The sequence below is a fragment of the Drosophila simulans genome, chromosome X (assembly GCF_016746395.2).
Source record: "Drosophila simulans strain w501 chromosome X, Prin_Dsim_3.1, whole genome shotgun sequence".
Lineage (NCBI taxonomy): Eukaryota > Metazoa > Arthropoda > Insecta > Diptera > Drosophilidae > Drosophila > Drosophila simulans.
Genome location: NC_052525.2, coordinates 8,843,873 through 8,864,357, shown reverse-complemented (window position 1 = coordinate 8,864,357; position 20,485 = coordinate 8,843,873). Strand labels below are relative to the sequence as shown.

The 20,485-nt window shown below is 43.2% G+C and overlaps 1 protein-coding gene across 2 annotated transcripts; it reads right to left on the bottom strand.

Annotated features, from left to right (window-relative positions):
* Positions 1-1,079: 1,079 nt before the first annotated feature.
* Positions 1,080-19,395, bottom strand: LOC6725537 (protein lozenge). Of its 2 annotated transcripts, none has more exons than XM_039296930.2 (6): positions 19,174-19,395; positions 17,195-18,176; positions 15,466-15,705; positions 10,212-10,325; positions 8,559-8,915; positions 1,080-2,744 (listed from the first exon to the last, which is right to left on the bottom strand). In XM_039296930.2, the coding sequence occupies exons 2-6, from the start codon at positions 18,042-18,044 to the stop codon at positions 1,849-1,851; spliced, it is 2,457 nt and encodes an 818-aa protein (XP_039152864.1). In that variant the 5' UTR covers positions 18,045-18,176; positions 19,174-19,395; the 3' UTR covers positions 1,080-1,848. The 2 variants fall into 2 exon arrangements, with proteins under 2 accessions (XP_039152864.1, XP_016038676.2); XM_016173662.3 differs by having other exon boundaries at positions 1,080-2,747; positions 19,174-19,394.
* Positions 19,396-20,485: the final 1,090 nt, after the last annotated feature.

The following is a 20,485-nucleotide window of genomic DNA, read 5'->3' as shown; positions in this document are numbered from 1 at the left end:
TAGTCATGGGATGGGGAGCGAAGGGTCTTCCGAAGATGAGACGTGTGTCGGGCTTCTGCCCGGAGAAGCTTTCGGATATGGAGGGGGCTACTACCAATCAGGCGGTGCTGCGGAGGATGTCTTTAACGCTTGCCTGGATCTGGCTTCTACACTGAAACTGTAAGTACCTTAGGTTATGCGTGATTCTCTAAAATGTTCTATATAAGTATGCTATATCTTAACAGAACTGTGTTTATCTAAGGACCTGTAGATATTTCACTGTATAGCCCTTGAATTTGTGTTCATCTATAAGGTCTCTGTTCCCGTTTTCATTTAATAATTATTCAGAAGCGTTCATTTTCATGAGATCAGTTCATTGGATCGATTATTTGCAGTGGATGGGCTATAGGGTATGGATTATCGATGGAATCCACCTCGGCTCGGGTCTGTTGTCTAGGGTTTCGCTCGTTTCGCAATTGCCGACAATGGAAATGTCTTTTGCAATTTAACACTTGACTGCCCCGTCTTGATTTGCCAGCTCCGGCCGACGGCAACAATGGCGGCACCCAGTAAGCTGTAAGCCAGTTTGAAGAGGGGTTCCGGGGGCTTCTCCAATTTATGTATGCCATGGAGCGACCGCAGAAGAGGTGAAAAAATGAAAAATGAAAAGCGAAAATGAAAATGGAACTAGAGCTGTCGGAGATCGGAGATATTGCAGATTGAAGATCTTCCCGGGGCGGCGGATGGCCTGTGCACACTTTGTGGTTCTGTTTGGCAATAATTTTTAATTTATTATTTACACGCGCATTTCTAAGGCTTCGCACTTAAAAATGCATGATTTTTTTCGCAATTGTTGCGAAGCTCCACCGCCATTGTTGCTTCTAATCTAAAATATGCGCATAATTAACTATTTCTGCATTCTGCGTGTGGTCGGAAAACTTTTCTATGTATTTTAGTTAATATGATGCTTAATAAAGAGATGACCAACAAAATAAAACCAAAATGAGCGAAATAGATAGTCAAACAACCGAGTTACTTGAGATTTATAGTATATAATGATATCTTACCGGCTTTTTTCTGTACGCAATCAACGAATGAGATTTAAATAAATACGATAACTTTATTTATAGTCTTCTCTTCATCGTTCAGATTTTTACTTTCATCATCGAATCCTTTGGCAGATTCCCACACAAAAAGTAACAGAAAAAAAATGTATACATACGTATTTATATATTTATAGATAGTTGTGCGGCTTTATCGAGTATCCTTCAAGACTTAGGGCTAGTAAAAAAAAGTGGTTTGTAGGGATTTGGGTGCTCTATACGCTAGGATTACTGATTAGATTATGTTATGCTTTCATCTTATGCTTAAGCTCTCATTTATTTACACCTCGTTTAATGTGTTTCTTGTACGGGCTTACATCTTTTTCTAGTGTTATATATTATTATAGATTTTCCCATTATGCTGCAGCTGAACTCTTTTGAACTCAAAACTAATTTTGCAAATGATAATATCGAGTATAATGTTAATTAGGCTGAAATGGTAGTATAATTTAAGATAGGAGTTGGGTTTTATTTCATTAGTTTTGAGTTCTTAAAGTTAAGGGCGCCTAATCTCTTAAACATATTCATTACTTTATGTACAACTTGCAGATGTTTTGGGATTACTTAGGCATACGTTATTAACTATCAAAAAAAAAGTGAAAAAAAATTGTACAGTTCTTGTGGTGATCCTGCTGCTCTCCTAGTTCAGTTCGATGTGCAGGTGCAGCGGTGGGTGGCTGGGATTCGGATTTGGATTCGGATTCAGATTCAGATGTGGGTGCAGGTGGAGACCGGTCGGCGCTGACCGCTGGATGATCCGATTGGGTCAATAGGGTCGCCACACCTGCGTGAGATCGCCCACGTCTTCCTCCCTGGCGGATTCCACCCCGCCGGCACCACTGCCACCCACTTCGCCAGCGGATTCCACCTGCTGCTGCTGTGGGTGGTGCACCTGTTGTTGCTGCTGCTGCTGCTGTGCGTGGTGCACCTGCTGGTGGTACTGATCCTGGCCAATTTCGATGCTGGAACGACTGCTGCCCGTCAGAGATCCAATGGTGAGGTGGTCCGCACTAGTGGCCGTGCCCAGATACTGCTCCAGCTTCTCGCTGCTGTGCAGATGCAGGTGGATTTGATTCTGGTTGACCGTGGAGTACAGCTGCGGGCAGAGCACCACCGGCGGAGGAGGTGGTGGCTGTGGGGGCGGCGCCGCCTGAGGACCATACTGGGCGGTGGCCAAACAACTGCCATACTGATAGTTCTGATAGCCATTGGACCACGCCTGATTGTAGCTACCGCCGTAGTCCAGTTCCGATTTGGAGGCACTGCCTCCGCCCGTATTGCCGCCGCCATAGCCGGCCGTCTGGTAGGGATCCGTGGCGAATCCATGGCCATGCATCTCGGGCAGCACCGCCGGCAGATGGGCGGCATACTGGCCCGCCTCCAGCGAGTTGGCCGAGTCGTAGCCTCCGCCGTAGTGGTTCATGCCCATGCCCACACCCACTCCCATGCCCATGCCCATGGTGGCTCCATTGCCGCCCACGCCCACCGAAACGGGTGCCGCTGCGGGGGGCGGCGGCGGCGGTGGCAAGGCCATCTGGTGCTGCAGGTGCGCGTGGGCGTGGTGGGCGTGGTGGGCGTGCGGGTGGTGGGCGTGGCTGTGGTAGTAGGCAGCCGCCGAACTCGAGGATCCATTCGTCCATTCGCCGGCGCCCATCATTTCGGCTGCTGAAAGACAACAAATGGTTTTGGTATAATAAATATTTGAAATCATATAAAGCTAACACAACGAAAGAGGAGGAACAAAATATCATCGTATTATAATATTATTCTTTCAATTCACAAGGGAGCCATCTAAACCTATGACAACACTGGATGCACAAGAGGCCAACAATCGAGAGAGAGAGAAGGTAAATTAGTGCCAGCTGGGAGTCCAATTAACCCTTGATTTGCCCCACCCACGCACTTAACCCCCAAGTGAAATTTCGCCAAGTTGTCAGTCGCAAACGTGGGCGTGGCCGAAGGGATAATTGAAAACATCATTTCATATGCATGGCAACGGAAAGAAGGAGGCATGAGTGTGTGTAGCACCACCCACATACCACCGCCCACCAGCCACCACGCCCCCTTTAAAAACTCGCTGCATGCCAATGGGTTAAGCGTGGAGCTTGGAAAGAAAATTCCAAGACATTGAAAGCGGATTTCCCAGGCAACCAGCGGGTTATCGCAGACCCCGGCCCAATAATCTCGCATATTTCGATTAATTACGCAATACCCAAAGCTAACCCCCCGCTCAAAAATGCCCACCTGCGCCCCTGTGCTGAGCTGCCAAAAAAAGCAGTGGCAAAAATGTCGCTTAATTAATCAAATTCATTAGAAGCGATAAAAGAAAAGCATGAAGCAAATTGATGAAAGGTAAATCTGTGCTCAGGTAGCAAAGCAAAATAGCGAGGGATTACTTAAAAATCCTTAACCCTTTAAAAGTGTTCTAGGAAATATATAGATATTTTTGCAAAAAGCAAGTCATATTATTTCTTATGTAGCAAGAACTCCCCTTAATTGAGCTATTTATCATACAATTTGCTGAAATGACCTGCGTAATTTTCCTGTCACCAGACCAGAGACAATAAAAATACCACCTTAGAGGGCAAATTAGTTACGCACTATGATGAATAATAAACCCAGCTACGCACGTACCACTTATTTCTACCCCACCCCCCCTTTTGGAAAACAGGGGCGGCGACTAATGAAAGGCGGGAGCAATGCAAGTTGCATGCAACTTTTCACCCGGCACTTATCACATTTTAATGTTTCAATTAAGGCGCAAATTGCGTTGCAGCAGCAACAACAACAACAACAATGGGGCAAACTGAAGCCCAAGGCATGGGCGGCGGTTAAAAGGGGGGTCGGTCGTTCGGTGGGCAGGGTGGACCGGACCACCGCAAAACTTAGGCAAATGAGGTTGCAATGAAGCGAAGCGAACAGGATGAAAGCCCGGACTGCGAATCCAGTGGCGGACGAGGAGGGGTCACTACCGTCATTCGGTCATACCTTGTAATTTGCTGTGGGCACGTGGAATTATGCGAGGTTCATTTCCCTGAAATTGCGTATACGCAGTGTTGGCAGGGGAAGGGGAAAAGTGTACATGCAAATTCCAGCCTGAAAAGCACAAGTTTTCCACCATCTAAATGTTTTGCCAAGTTTCTTGCACTTCCAATCGATCCCACGGCTCCACCGGATATCTTCGATTTTGGCCATATATCCGCTCAGCAAAAAGGCAAAAAAGAAAAAAAAAAGGGCTAAAATGCGGATGCAGTCCGATCAATCCATTCGAAGAGAAACCACAAAATGTGCGGATAAGTCAAGTGTCTTCGAGTGGTGGCTTCTGCAAAAGCTGCCAAAAAGTTGGGCACAAAAAATCGAGGAGTTGGAATATTAAATTCATTTCTTTTTGAACTTATGAAAGTTAAATCAAAAACTATTATTTTACATTTTAACATGGCCACAATATTAACAAGAATATAGATAATATTTTGCATAAGAGTAACAATCCAACAGCAATTAAGCCCCATTTTTTCTCTCAGTGCACGAGCAGATAGCTTTCGAGTCTTGAAGTAATTTTAATTAAAGTGCGTCTGACTAAAGTTTCGCCTGTGTTAGTGGCAGTTGCTCTTATTGGTGTGAATGGAGTTCGTTTTTTACATCATTTTTTATAGGTGTTCCCCTTTTTTTTTTTGTTTTTTTGCTCTTTTGGACCCGCAAAATGGCGGCTTAAAGGCACAAAAAAAAGAAGCGGCAAGAAGTACTTGTACATTAACAACAACAACGATGCGAAACGGAAGTGAGTTTGCGGTTTTTTGGGTTCGGGATTGGGCTTTTCGAGAGGGGGTGATGATGTCCCGGGAAGTAAGTGACTGCGGCCATTGGTAGTAAAAATATAAATGCAAACAAAAAAAATATATATACATGCATACGTATGCTCGCATGTATGTATATATACACATATATAAGCCAAACCCAAGTTGGTTCGCCACAGTTGGCCGTTTTATGGGCCAAAGAGATTCCATTTCAATGTGTGCGACATTGTTGTCACTGTTAACCCCCCGGCGGCAGCCGGCACTCTTAACCCACTGATGGCCGCATCTTGCAGCTTGGATCTCCGACTGAAGCTGCAACAGCTGCGCAACCGCATTTGGATTGATTTGTGGCCAGAAGTGGGAACCCGCAACAAAAAATGCCAATACCGATGCCAAAACTAAACCCAAACCCTCGATTCTGTGGCCGAATTTGCATATTTCCCCCCCTTTTAATGGAGCCCAACACGATGGCGTGAGTTTCGGCATTCAGCTTGCACCAGATGCCCCAAATGCACCGAATAATGATGATGATTCTGTATACTGGATGTACACTGGATGCCACAGGTGTGTGGACCACAAACAATTAGAAGGACAACGGCCAGAAGGATAATGCATACGCAAGGTAAGGATTTGATTGGTTACACAACTAGGATTTCTATTGGATACCCAGATTTGATATGAAATGTAATATATTAATGTAATTTAATATTTTTATTGGATTTCTATGCAAATTGTAATGGAATTACAAATTGGAAATACCAAATATGCAGTTTCTAACTTTATAATAATATGTTAGCTTATTTATCTTCTATGTTTTCTTTACTAATATATGAATGGACCTACCCTCCCACTTGTCATCAATTATCATTAGGTGCTCAACTAATTTGCTACCCTCTGCTCCACTTTTTCTGCCACTTACAAATGTATTATTTTCCCCTTATTTTTTTTGCCATAATCTCAACCCGAATTCTTTGAATTTCGCAACGATTTCCGCTGAGTGCCCGCTCGATTGCCTTTTGTAAATTAACAGCTTAAGCGCCACATTTAAATATTTATGACTTAACAGCAGCAGCAGCAACAACAAAAGCGAGTCGAGTGTTTTCCCCATAGAGGCATCGATTCCAATTCCGATTCAGATTGAGATACAGATACGGATTCGAATTCAGATTCAACGTGGATTTCTCGCTTCGATTCGGGCATTTCCGGTTCCAGCTTGTCGAAAATGAAAGAAAACAAAGCGAAAACATATTGCATTGTGCTATTGTTGTTGCTGCTCTTTTGGCCGCCTTTGCTTTTGGCTAATTGAAAGAAGACGATGTGTCACCATTGACAATACGTTTACGCGTTTATTTCGACTTCAACTGCCCCCGCCTCTGAATTAAGTGATCGCAAAGAAGGCGGTGGTAGTGGACGCTTTTGATACCCTAGGAAACTGAATAAGATCTAAAACTAAAAGTAATAAAATATCTGGCTAATTAGGGCACAAATTCATTCATCAGTTAATGTTAAAGAATTTAAGTTTAACAATTTAGTGAAATTTTACCATTTCGTAGAAATCTTTCTGTAACTTTAAATCGTATCTAATACCGAAATCAAGCGACCCCCCAAGCGGAAAGGGTAATCGAAGACGAAACATTTATAAATTAATTAGCATAAGCAAAATGCTTAAGTCTGGACCTAACACGGCGATTTGCGGCTCAGATTCGTCTAGTTCCAAACTGGCCACTGACTCATTGGCATCCGAATCCACATCCATCCGTGACTCAGTGGCCGGTTCCAGTTACGCTCGCTATATATCCAAAATTCCCCCGCTCCGCACCAAAGCCCCCAAAATTTTGATAAGATTTTACAGAGCCGAAGCGAAATCAATGCAAATTGAATGAAAACAGAAGGGAAATTTTCCACTGTCTGCGAGGGGCGCCATGGCAACCCGAAAATAGCAATACCCACATGATAATAGATCGGAGATATAGCCATATATATCTATCTATATAGCAGATGGTTCGGTCTGAACTGGTTATAGCCGCGTTCGAGCGCGTGCTCTTGGCCAAGCCTCTGAAATGGCTAAAATTAGTGGCGATCGGGAAAGGGTGGAAACGGGGTGACTTGCCAACTCTGGGGAGGATCGACCGAATATCCCACATAAGGTCTCTCACATGCGGTTGCCAAATAGGGGCGTGGCATGTGGTTTAAGTGTGGTGCAAAGTGAACACTTTATTATCAAAGTCTGCAAAGATTTCCTGGATATAAAGCTTGATTATTTTAGAGGCCTATCTCTTCCAGTGGAAACTGAATAAATAATGTTATTGTACCAAAAGTCTGGATTATTATGGCAAGAAAATGAGCATAATTAATCTAAAAACGGTCACAAAGCCAAAAGAATTACTGTTTTTTATAGCCAATGATCTTATCTAACCATACCTATAACTTTTCTGCTAATTTTCAAAAAAATATTTTTTGTCAAATTTCCGCATTTTTGTAAGGGGTAACATCATCAAAATTTGCAAAAAATGGCCGAAAAATAATATTTCCTTTTTTGAACACAGTTTGATTGGAAATTTAATTACGAGCTCAACGAGGTATGACATTCCATATTTGGACCATTATTTGGAATGTTCTGATAAAAAAACGGATTATTTTTTTCACAAAAAAGACACAGATAGATTTTTTGAAAAAAGTCAATATTTCCGATTCGTTTTTTATGTATAACTTGCCTAAAAATGGTCAGAAAGCTCTTATAATTATCGTTTTTTACTCGTAATTACCAATACTAACTATCCATAACATTTTTTGACGGACTTTGTAAAATTATTTTTTGGCCAAAATTTCGCATTTTTTGTAAGGGGTAACATCATCAAAATTTGCAAAAAATTGCCAAAAAATAGAATTTCCTTTTTTGAACACAGTTCGATTGAAAATTTAATTACGAGCTCAATGAGGTATGGCATTCCATATTTGGACCATTATTTTCCATTTTATGATAAAAATATTGACTATTCTAGACGAAATATCACAAAAAAAGCCATTTCCTTAAAGTAGCATATTTTCAATTGATTTTTACATTATTCAAAAATGTTGAGACAGCCAGAAGAGTGACTGTTCTGTACATCCATTATCAACATAAGGAGTTATCTGGAGAGGGTTTTTCCAAATTCTGATTTCACTCTTTATTTCAAAGCGAGAAACTTTTAGAGGCATGCGCGGATATATGTCTGCATATATACAATATATATAGCCTGCGGCTGTGAACTATTTTTAAGCTGGGCTTTGAGAAAATAAATAAATTAGCGAGCGCCTGCCAAACACAAAGCGAGCCATAAAAATACCAAAAATAAATCAAGATGAGGTGTATGGCAGGTTGATTAACTCAATTAAAGCGTTTAGGCAGCCTGGTGCCAGTCAACGAAGCTGCACAGACATCAGAAGTCCCAGACGTCGGCCACAAGTTGCCCAGTTCCCGAATTCCAAAGCGTGGCTGGCTTTCATCGCTAACAACTTCATTGAAAGGGTTAATGTGGCAAAAGGGGGAGGGGGAATCGCTAGCTGCACTGAGAACATTCTTTGGGTATACCATATAATGTCATATGAATAATATTATATTTATAATCCCTGATCCGTATAGAAACCATCTAGTTTATGCAACTATTTTCCAATATTTTCGTACAGTGCACTGGCAACTTACCTTGTATGTGCGGCGCATTCGGCTTGTAGACCTGGCAGTCCGAGTTGATTGTACTATTCGGCGATGAGTAATTGCTGCTCAATTGCTGCACCAGTCCAGCGCCCGCTCCGCCAGCCACGCCCCCAGCTCCGCCGCCGCCCCCCGTTGGAGTGACCGCCACAGCGGCTGCGGCCGCCGCCACCGCATTGGCCGCCGATGCCGCTGTGGCAGCCGCCGCCGCTGCCGTCGTAACCGCTGCCACCTTGGCGGACCGCCGGAGCGTCTCCAGCTCGTGGAGCGCCTTCGTCGAGGGGAAGCCATCGATGTAGGGACGCTGGCCCAGACCCAGAGCTCGGTAGTGCGGACCACCCGTCGGACCTGTCAAGGATTAAGCAATGGGTAAGTGAACCTATAGGGTGTGGAGCCCAAATACTAAGTTAAGCTACGCACCAAGTCATCCTTCAAATATTACAAAACTATGCTGCTTTTCAAGTCCCACAAAGAAGTTAAAAGCAACTAAAAGCAACTTTCTATTAATTTAAACAAATAAACACTTTATAATAAGAGTCCATTTTGCATGAATTTAACTCAAGGTAAACTCAAGCTGCACTTTATATACTCAGAAGTATATGTACATACATATACATATATGCATATATAGTATTACCTTCCCTGCAGCGAAGACTTAAAAATGCATTAACGAAATATCAAGAGGAAAAAATTAATTCATATATGCATTACACGAACTAAAAACACGTTGCAAAAAAACAAAAAAAAAAAATGAGCTAAAAACAGAACAAGAAACGTAGGGAGGGTGATCAAAAAAGGTTTTCTTTGCAAACCGCAAAATTTTCAGAAACCGTAAGTAGCAGCAGCGTTTCCCTCCATCCACCAAAAAGTCGGCTAAAACCGGCTGCACTTTTCAAACACCTTCCCGAATGACAGAACATCGCAAAATGGCGGTCATCGGATGTCACACACGATCCTTGACAGCAGGCGAAAGGATCTCAAGAAGTGGTGCACGGAAAGGAACATTTTGAGTACTTTAAAGATATCAAAGAGGATTTTTTATCAGAACTTGATGTTCTGTGATCACTTGGATGTATTTTGAATAAGATGCAGCTTAGTTTTGGCAATGAAAATGATATAATGATTCATTACAATAGAATGGATATCAAGGAATATCAAGGAATCTCTAGAACTGTGCGACTTGGAAAGTGGGGATTAGGGATTATGGACGATTAGGGGCAATTGTGCAGATCGGCTTAGCTGTTGGCCCGGCTTAAACACTTGTCCAAGTGCTGGCTGGATATACGGTTACGATGTCAGGCGGGAAAAGCGGACATGGCCACATGTTGCAATAGGAAACCCAAAACGCAGCGGGACGGCTTTCCATCAGTTTTTCCCCGCTTTTCCTTTGTTGTCCGTTGTTGTGGCAAGCGATAATTGCTAATTGGCAAAACAATGCAGCCACTTATGTACATATGACTGCTTGTAATATTTACACCTTTGAGAAGGGTAAGGGTGCTGCTGCTGCACAGAAAGAAAAAACTACCACCATCCTACTAAAACTTCAACTGTACGGCATTCCTTGCGATGCCAAACAACCAATCACACAGCTAATGGCTAATTCTAAACCCATATTTCCAGGATTATACGATCTGCAACACTTACTTGTCTTGGAGCGGGGCTCGCGCGGTCCATCGACGGTCACCTTGATGGCTTTGGCGTAGGTTGCCACCTGTGGCGGACTCGTGGCCACCGTGATGGTCAGCGTGAAGCTCTTCCCTGCAAAAAAATAAGCATCAGAAGCGGCACGTCATTAGAGAACGGTGCAAATTCGAGAATTTAGTCGTAAATGTCTGGCGAGGATTTATGCGACGACCTCACTGGGCTACCGAATCAATTTGCGATTCCAAAATTACCAAAAGCCCAGTCCCAGGCCAGGCAACACGCGTCAACGTTCGTGCCTCAGCGCGTCTACCCCTTTAATGGCTGCACTTCTTATGGTTTTTGGGCGAAAGTGTGAGCTTGTGGTCTGAGTGAACTCGGTAACCCCTTGAGCTATTATTATGAATTTTGGTATGTGGTCGATACTACGCGTATAGATGCTTCATATACAGGGTAGAACTCGATACGGTTAAGATATCGCAAGGGAAATGAGTTTATTTGGCAAACAAAATTGGGTGAAAAGTGTTAGTTTGCGGTCTTAAAAGTTCGTAACATAAAATAGCATTTAGGACATCGCGCAGTTCGATTAACCCTTGAAAGCCCCGACTGTCGGCGGTGCAGTTTGTTCGAACTACTGACATAAATTTGGTTTATCCCGCCTTAATGACTACCGCCAAAGTCTTTAAAGTGCACATAAAATAAGGAAATGTTGCAACCTGTCTTTCGCTCGGCCACGCCCCTCATTTCACTGCCCCCCTTTGCACATTTGCATCCCGAGGAACGGGCAACATTGTGGCCAAAAAGAGTTATACCAGCCTTTTTTCTGGGCTTGACCGAATGTTTACACTATTTATGGCCATTAAACTAGACACCGTTTGAAGCGGCTGCAAACTGCAACTGCGAGCCATCGGCAGCTTTTATCGATTGGGAAAATGTGAAATGAATTTCGGTTTTTTACTTCGATATTTTAGCTTTCCGTCCCTCTATCTGTCTGGTCAGTAAAACTGGCAATGCAAATACATACATCGACACCGACATATGTACATATAATAAAACACCAACAAAGCGACATTGTTGTTGCGGGACCAGGACGGGGTCCAAAAGCCCGGAGACAGAGACCCATCCAATCTGACCGCAGAAACCTCAGTCGCATCACCCCAAACCCAAAACTCCGAACCGGAGACCCAAACCCCATCGATAAAGTCCATTTCTATCTTTCCGCTCCGGATGACTGAGGGTTCCACCTCCAGGTGGGCGGCTGGGTTTGTGACCAGACATTGCGAGCGAGTCCTACTTGTTTGGAAATTGCATTAAACTTTTAATTAGGAACTGCAAACGGTGAAAGAGCGACTCCTTTGGGGGAAAATTGGGAGCAAGGTAAAATTAGCTATACAAAAAGTAACTTCTTATAATACCCAGCATTATTCTTCAAGGATCAAGAGGATATATAATATGGTTGAATATTTACATCATTTTATGAATTAAGCAAGGTCATGAATAAGCAAAGTAACCGAAGGACTTGTGATTCACTTGACCTAACAATACAATTGAACGAATAATCGTTGTTTTTTTAAATACGCGACAATAAAGAAATTGTTATTATGTAGAAAGAAAGAAAGATTATAAATATGTTATTGTTTAGTTTTTCGACTTGAAAGTTCAGCCTTTCGGGTCGTTGTCATAAATAATAGAAATGCAGCAATGGATCCCCGATGGAATGGAAAACCCTCAAAACTAGACACAATGAAGGACTGACTGGTCGAGATAATTGAAGATTTGATGGGTTCATTAACCGAAACCACGAATGGCCATCAGTTAGAAAGCGTTTTGGGCCCCTCGAAATCGCTCGAAATCTCAATCTGGAACTCAATCCCGAAATGTCTTCATTATAGCCCACAAACGAAAATGAAGCAACGTGCGTGTTGGACATATTTCGTATTACATACGCGTAGTTGAAAGAAAGATCCAACCTGAGACTCCAAACTCCAGCTCAAATTAATCAAGTGGAGCAGAAGCTGCGGACCGAAAGAAACTGTTAAATAGGCCTGGCTCCTTTTCGGGGCGCTCATTTTTCAAATGGCCGCAAAATGTGGAGCATCCATCGTATGTAAAAGTTCGTTAGAGTAATTGGAAAATGTTATTGCCCCTTTGTCTTTGGCGCACTGGCCAACTGGCAACTGGCAACTGGCACAACATATCGGAGTACTAAAGACCCCGAAATGGGAGCAATAACGCTCATAATGGAGATGGAAGTTGAAGGGATCCCGCGATTGGTATCTCCACAAATTAGTCATCATCAATGAACAATGACCATACGAATCGGAGTATCGGCGCACGCACTTGGACATTCAGTCAGTCAGTCAGTCAGTGGCATCCGTAATCTTCATTCTATATGTGAACATAACATTTGTGGGGACACGTCTAAATATACACATCCACATCCACGGAACGCGGCGAACATCCATCCACCCAATGAGCCATCGCCTTTGTGGGGCGATAAGACTAGGCAAGACTCCTACTCATGACGAGACTCTGTGGGAACCGCGTTCGCCGAACTACACTGCGATAAACCCCATGGCGATATCACACGGAACACGGATATATGTATGTATGTATGTATGTATGATGGTTACATCACTACTATTACTTCAGTACAATGGCACAAGCTCTTTGGGCTGGGAACTTCTGGGTGCGAAATTCCAGATCCTTCGCCGATAGGGTATAAAAACAATGTGTACTATATAAGTAGGAGTTCCCAAGCTGATTAGAAATGCTATATTTGCGAACTTGAATGTGCTTGAATGGAAAATAGGCTTATTTTATCTGACAGATTTTAAAGGAACTGGATTTAACATGCTATTTAATATGAAAGATAACACATATATCTCATACATTCACTATCTCCTTAGACACTCCAATTATATTCTAATTAATTATATTTTTCGTAGTAACCCTTTACAGAAGACTCCAATGCAACAGTCCACTTAATTGAGGTGTTCCTGCCTAAATAACTATGATTTAATGAACAAATTCCGTGGAAAAGTGCCTGCCCCAGTTGCCAAAACATTCCAAACATTCATCCTATTAACCTTTCCGCCGCTTGAACCGCCCATGCGACCACTAAGTCGGATCAGGAGACCTGTTCAAGTTTATCGGGCATCTGGGTCTCAGCCAGGACATCAGTTTCCCTTTCCAACCCTTTACTGTTTTCTCTCTCTCTCTCTCTTTTTTTGCATGGAAATAAATCCTGCGATGCGACTTATGAATTCCTGGTGGCGCGTGTCCTTCATTTGCTTTGTTTTTCGAATTTAATCCTGTCGCCGGCGAGAAGTCAAGTCCTTTGATATGATAGATGATGATGGTAATGTCGCTGCTGATGTACGGCTGATGTAATTAAGCGGTCCTCAAATGAGGATGATAAACGTATTTGGATGTCCGAATCAGATGGAGATGCGTATTTAGATTGCGATTTGACGGCGGACTGTGGGGCAAATTAAAAACATGTCGACGCATGCCATGTCCAGGATAAAAAGGCGATAAACTGCCACGCCCCCAGAACCCATTTGAGCCCCCCCGGCCACTTAAAATGCCAAAAAACGAAAGGGCATCAATGGAAAAGGCAAAACGGTAGCTATTTTTACTGGCTGTTTGCTATGCTAGAAAATAATACACACAAATAATAATAGTTGCTTATCGTATTATTTAGTAAAAATATGTTAGTTTTAACCGCCTTAAGGTTTATAGGATCTTTTGATTTTTTCATTTTTTTCCAGGGTATCCCTGCGTTCGCTTACGTACTGCATTCCCCTGGATTTTTGTGCATTTCGTGCCCCTTGACATGCTGATGGTTTCGCTTCCATCTGTTTTCGTTCGCTTTGTCATCTAATCAGAAATCGCTGCATGATGTCCGCGATTTTCATGCCCCACCCCCCTCAACCCACGGCCAAAAGGTCAGTGTGGCGGGCGGTTTGGGGTCGCGAGGTCGTGAGGGGGGCGTGGCCATTAAGTGAAGTGAACTGTTGCTGTTGCCTGCCGTTGACAATTTGGTCAGCGTTTATGTTCTTACATCATTAGCTTGTTATTTGCATGCCCTTTGCCATGGCTGTAATTATTTTTTTATTTTATACATACATACGTATACGTATGTAGTATATATTTCTTGGCCCTTTTGCGGCACGAGCCTTCAATTTGCAAAGATGAGGAGCAGGAGGAGGAAGTGGTGGGCCTGGCCAGAGGTTGACTTAGGGTCAAAAGCGGCGGCAACAGTTGCAGCTAATTAGCCAACTGCCAACTGCTGCTGCCAATTCTATGCAACACAATACACATGCACATTAATTGTGGGTTCAAATCGATTACCAGAACCAAAAAGGCTCGAACATTGCGTGATCAGCCTGCCTGCCCAGCCGATCCTGTCCAGCGCATTTCCATATCCCATATATACCATCCCATATCCCATATCCCGTGTACAATGTACCATGTCCGACATGGAGAAGTTCGGGGATCTGCTGGGAACAACGTTGTGTTGCACATTGCATGTTGCATGTGGCATGTTGCCCCGAGGACAGCGCCAACTTGCTGCCTAATGTGACGACTGCTGTACCATTGATCCTTTTCGCAGGCGGCATTAGTCACTCCAGAACTTCTGGCTTGTCACTCAATCAATGCACTTCCGATGCATTCATTACCTATTTTCGGGTGCACAAAAAGAAAGTTCCTTTGCCAACCAAATATTACATACAACTTAATAGCAAGTTATGGATTCCTTCTTTAAGTTACTACTTTTGTTGGAGTTTTATCAAGTATAAACGTGAGTTACAGAAGTGACTCTCAAAGAAATGAAAACCTTATTTAGCTAATTATGCATAAATAATTGAACGTATTACGCATGCTTTTCATGCAGTGTAGTTTGAAGCGAGTTTGAAAGGATAAACCTACAGCTTCCGCTCATTTGAAGTTGTGGGAAGCCCTCTTTGGGCTCCCAATAATCGGCATTTGGCAAAGGAAGTGCTGATTGCAGAGCTCGAGGAAGTCTTCAATTTCCACAATGTTATATGGTAAACTAAAACACAAAGGTGCTTTAAAGTGATATATAAGTCATATATTAGAAATGACTACATATTATCCTGATCTTTCGCTTAGATTCACAGAAGATAGGAAGCCAACTCCTTCTTTTTTCCTACCGCCCACAGCTCGTACTTTTTCTCTCTATTTTAGCTTACAATTCCCAAATGGCCGTTCGGACAGCACTGCAACTCACCTCTTCCGCTGCGTCCCACGAAACGCAGATCGTTGAACTTGGCCACGTCGTTCTTCATCTGGGTGGTGAAGTTGCGCAGCTCCGCGCAGCAGTTCTCGTCGTTTCCCGCCCGGATGGTGACGTAGGTGCCATCGCCCACTTCCGCCAGAGCGACGACCTTGAAGGCCATCGGCAGCGTCTTGTTGGAGCGCCAATGGGCGGGCAGGGCGGAGCACAGGAAGTACGGATTGCTCGTGCGCACTGGAAAATGAAGGAGGTGAGGAAAAAATCAGGATAAATCAGGTTGGTTTTAATTAGCCAAGGGTTCGCTGATTAAAATCACATTTTCACGGCCATCAAAAATATTCAATTATTTATAGTTTCGTGTCGGTCCATAAATATCAATCATCGCGGATACTGAATGCTGGATGCAGGATACTGGGTCCTTCGACCACCGACTCGCCATCCGGCGGTGCATAATTAATTAATGAGCGGGGAGATGTCAAACGGAACGTACCGGACCGGACCGGAAGGGGTTATCGGTTATCAGATGACGTTTGACTGTTGACCTGGTGTCGAAAGTGGAGCAAAGTGTGGAGAGCTGGCGAATAAATGATTTATTTACTCGCTACTGGCGCGCAAAATAGACCGAAATATCGAAATCTAATTGCTGATAATCATTAAATTTAATTTGTGACACCGCTGTAGGTGGAAATCATGTTTTACACAGGTGTCAGGAATCAAATGTGCGCTGCCCTGAAAACCAAATATAAACTCTAATAGTCTAGGAACACCCAGATCCTGATTGAATCCCATATGTAGGAAATGTATGGAATATAAATATTACTTTAAGACAAGATTCTTAAGTCTGCTAGTTGCAATTCGATATCAGGGCGATTCATTGAGCACAAGTTATGAAAGGACTCAGAAGTGAAACAAGAAAAAATCATATAGGATAACCAGTTTGTGGGTTGCCCAGCTAATTTTACGACTGGGGGAGCGATGAGCTGAGATTTCATTAGCAGCTTTCGCTCTGGGTCATTGATATCATCGATATCGGGAGGAAAGTTCAACGGGCAGCAAGGAATAACAAAAAAAAGTGGCATCAACAAAATAAAAAAGGGGAACGACTCGTGCGTTGATATCAATAACAATTATTGATATCAATTTACGCATATTCCGACGCCGTTGCCAGTCCCATCTTCATTGGTATCACCATCATCATCATCATCGCCATCGGTATCATCATTACGATCATCATCCCCATGGAATCCGATAAGGCTGCGTCCGATGATCGTGATTGCCACGATGGGGAAGCCCCAGAAGTGCATTGTGCAAGGATGTGGCAAGAATGTGCGCTCCACCTTTGGGGATCGGGTTATCGAACAGCCCTGCAAAGCATCCACAGATCCCCACGATCTTGCCACGGACACGAGCTAAAGGTGCGGATTCCTTGTGAATGGAAGAGAAGGATCCGCAGAGGCTTGCTTTGATATATAACTATCTACAAGGAATTGGCTGGGTCCCAGACCCATGAGATAAATGATATCAGGATCAGGAGCATAGATCATATTGGGAATCTAGTAGCTTAGAACTTGCTAGTTACAGCTAGTAAGCTAAGACCAATACTGTTGATAGGAAATTACAAATCCAGTTAGACTATAATTACTTTGATTCTTAAAGGCATGAAGGTAGCTATTAACCCTTAACCCTTTTGCAGACTATAGGCAATATCCCACCCACAACTCACCCAATTCGCCGGGATGTTCCTGCTGTCGCTTCTGTACCAATCGCTCCATCCACAATAGATCCTGGTGAACGGCGTTGTTATTGTTGCTATTGTTGGCACCGTTGTTGTTGCTGTTGCTGGCGGTGCTACTGCTGTGACCGCCGGTGTGTCCACTATGCCCACTGTGGGCTGTACCATTGCTGGCGCCACCTGTGGGCGAGCTGCTGCCAACACTGGCACTACTCGAAACGGCCAAAACCTCAGCGGCTGTGGCGCCCGTGGATGCAGTGGCGCCCTGGGTGGCACCACCTGCGCCGCCGCCAGTGGCCGTCGCCACCGCCGTGATGCCCTTGAAGTCGCCAGTGGAGCTGCTCCAGCCGTTGCCCGTCGGCGATGTGGAGGACGAGGTGACCATGGCCGGCGGATGTGGTCCTGCCGGCGGATACGGGTACGGTGGGTGGTGGTGGTGGTGGGGCGCGTGCGGATGCGGTGGGTGGTAGGGGTGGGCGTGGTGGTACGGTGCGTAGTGGTGGTGCAGGTGGTGGTGGTGGTGGCTGCCGCCGCTGCCGTTGATGCTGCGACCCAGGCGGCCGGGACCGGCAACGCTGACGGGCGCCACAGTGGTGCAGTGGTCCGCCACCAATTCCTGGCCCAGTCCCAATCCCAAACCCAGTCCCAATCCGAGTCCGAGTCCGTATCCGGAAGCCAACGGCAAGCCCAGCTGCAAGTGCGATTCCGTTTGCGATGCCAAGTCCAATTGCGCCTCCCCAGCAGCGCCCGTATGCCCAGATGGAGATGCTGATGGAGTTGGAGTTGGATTTGGAGATGGAGATGGAGGCGTCTGCTCTGCCGCCAGGAGATGCAAATGCATTCGTCGACGGCGGTGACCTTTGATCCGCTCGTTGCCCCTTTTTTCTTGCAGTGTGTGCGGGTCGCAGGTCAACCGCTTATCACACTTCGCTCCGGCGGTGTCTTTTGTTCACTCATCAATAAACTCTAATCTCTAAACGGATTCACAGAAAAAAAAACATACTTAACAATTGTTTGCAATTGCACTTACGATACAAAAAAGTTTCGTGTTTAATTGAAAACTTAAAATGTCGATCTATTCATTAAAATATCAAATACATAAAGAAAAAGTTCACTGGCGTACATTTAAATAAATAATAATAATAATAGCAAAAAACAAATATATTTAAAAAATATTAAAAACATGTTTTTGATTCGAGTAGGCCATTCTGAATATATATTAAATAACTTTATGTACTTTCACTTTGATAAACCAAACGACGATCGACATTTTCGTTTGCAAGTTCGCACTTTGATAAATTAGTCACAGGAATTAGCGGTGCATTTGTTGCTATTGTTGTTTTTTTCGAGCATGCCTTTGCCAGATGATTTCTGAACTTAATTTGATTTGATATTGTTATTGTTTGCACTTCACTCGGCTAATTAGTAATACTCTATGTTTAACTCCCGATACGCAGACGAGCCTCCTTTTCTCGATTGTAATTTTGATGAGATTTCTGGGAATCGGTGTAAAAACAATGCAGTACGATTTTAAAATCAATAAACATTTAATGTTCGCAACTGATCTCCCGAAGTAATCATATATGGTTGTAAATGAAGCAGTTATTTGTTTATTCAAACAATGTATAGAAGCTTTTAGAATTACTATATTATTTGTTTGAGAACAAGCAACAAAGTAAACAAATGTAGTTCACAGTCGGAAAATAAAGTCTTAAAAAATATGAACTTAAGTTTTTGTCATTAAAAACACTGCCTAAATATGTTTGTGTCACTATTTATCACTTTTATTTTGTTACTAATTGCACTAGATATCACTTTTGTTTGTGTTTAGTTTAATGTGAAACTGTTTGTTTCTGGCGAAACTGTGTCGCCTTTTTGTTTAAATTTAGTTTGTGGCGAAAAAAACTAAACTAACTAAAAATTAGGAGATTTTGGCGCGCTTTTTGTGCACTACTCTGTTTAACACTTACACACACTGCTAGTTTACTTTCTCCGGTATTTGCTTAAGTGACTTAAGCACAAGTTACAAAAAAAAGGGTTAACACGTAAGCGAGGTGTTATTTTCTTGTGTTTCTTTCAGTCAATTAAAAACTTCGCTAACAATGGAAACAATAATGCTCGCGCGTCGTACTCCAAAACATAACTGAAACTGACTTTTAACTTTTGACTGCGCCGCTTGAATTTCGCGAGGCGATTGAGCTCGGCTCTGAGTCGAATCCAATCGTTTTTCCACTTGCCTCGCGAGCCAATTGGAACGAGAACGGCTCTCTTTGGCCGGGGCGTTTTGGGTCTCTTAAGTTGCTCGCTCTCTCTCTCTCTCTCTCTCTCTTGCTCTTCTGCAAATGCATGGCTAGTATGTGCATTGTGGCAAGTCACCATTCCACGCAGTGCTGTTGCATCAAATTTTTAATAAATTTCGCTAAAAATAATAGAATTTAAATGCTTAATCAAATAAACAGTTGATCTCCCTCTCGCTCGCTCCTGCGTTTCCCTTGCACTTGGCACCGCCCCCGGATTCTGATTGGGCAGGTGGACATGGCATTTGAGGCGCGCCATTGGTGGACACATTTTCATCCACCGCCGGCTGCAACCACTTCCAATTGGAATCGCCGCGCTCTCTTCATTCAGCTGAGAGCGTGACGACTTAAGAGCGGCGCTCTTGTTGAGTCGGGAAATTTCGAAAATATTTAAGAGTTTACCTTTTTACCTAATAACTGAATATTATTCGATTTTCATAAGAAAATAAATAAGTTATGTTTTTTTTAACATATACATATATATATAAGTCGCACTTATGGAAAATTATATTTATATAGATACTTTTTGGTTATTAGAGATAATAATCAGAGAATCTACTTTAAAACTGCAACTTAACATGCTTATCAAATCTGCTTTTATCGCAAAAAGTTTTAATTAAAAACTGGTGTTGTTGCTAGCGCAAAGAAAACAAGGATTCCAAATGACATGTGTTCTTTTTAGCGAAGGAAAGGCGTGATAAGAGACTATCATTGGGCCATATTTTGTGGTTCAGCCTTGGTTTGTGGTCGAAATACTGATATCGAATTAAAATAACAACGCAGAGGCCTTACCATTTTAAAAAGTGTTTATTTTAAATTTACCTCCGACTTATCACATCGAAGGGAAATAGTTCTTATCGCTGGGAATATAGCGTGAGAAGAACGTCAGCTTATCTGCGAGGGCAGAAATTGCGAGAAAATCATATGGCTATGCTATTTAATTTCAAAAGAGCTATCATGTGATTAAAATTTATTTTAGGCATTT

What these genes read in the sequence shown, in the direction of transcription:
- LOC6725537 (XM_016173662.3), bottom strand. Translation starts at nt 18,044, where the DNA reads ATGCATTTGCATCTCCTGGCGGCAGAGCAGACGCCTCCATCTCCATCT. An exon ending in GGAACATCCCGGCGAATTGG is followed by an intron (nt 15,706 to 17,194) that starts GTGAGTTGTGGG and finishes TTCATTTTCCAG; the next exon opens with TGCGCACGAGCAATCCGTAC. An exon ending in GAATGCGCCGCACATACAAG is followed by an intron (nt 2,748 to 8,558) that starts GTAAGTTGCCAG and finishes GTTGTCTTTCAG; the next exon opens with CAGCCGAAATGATGGGCGCC.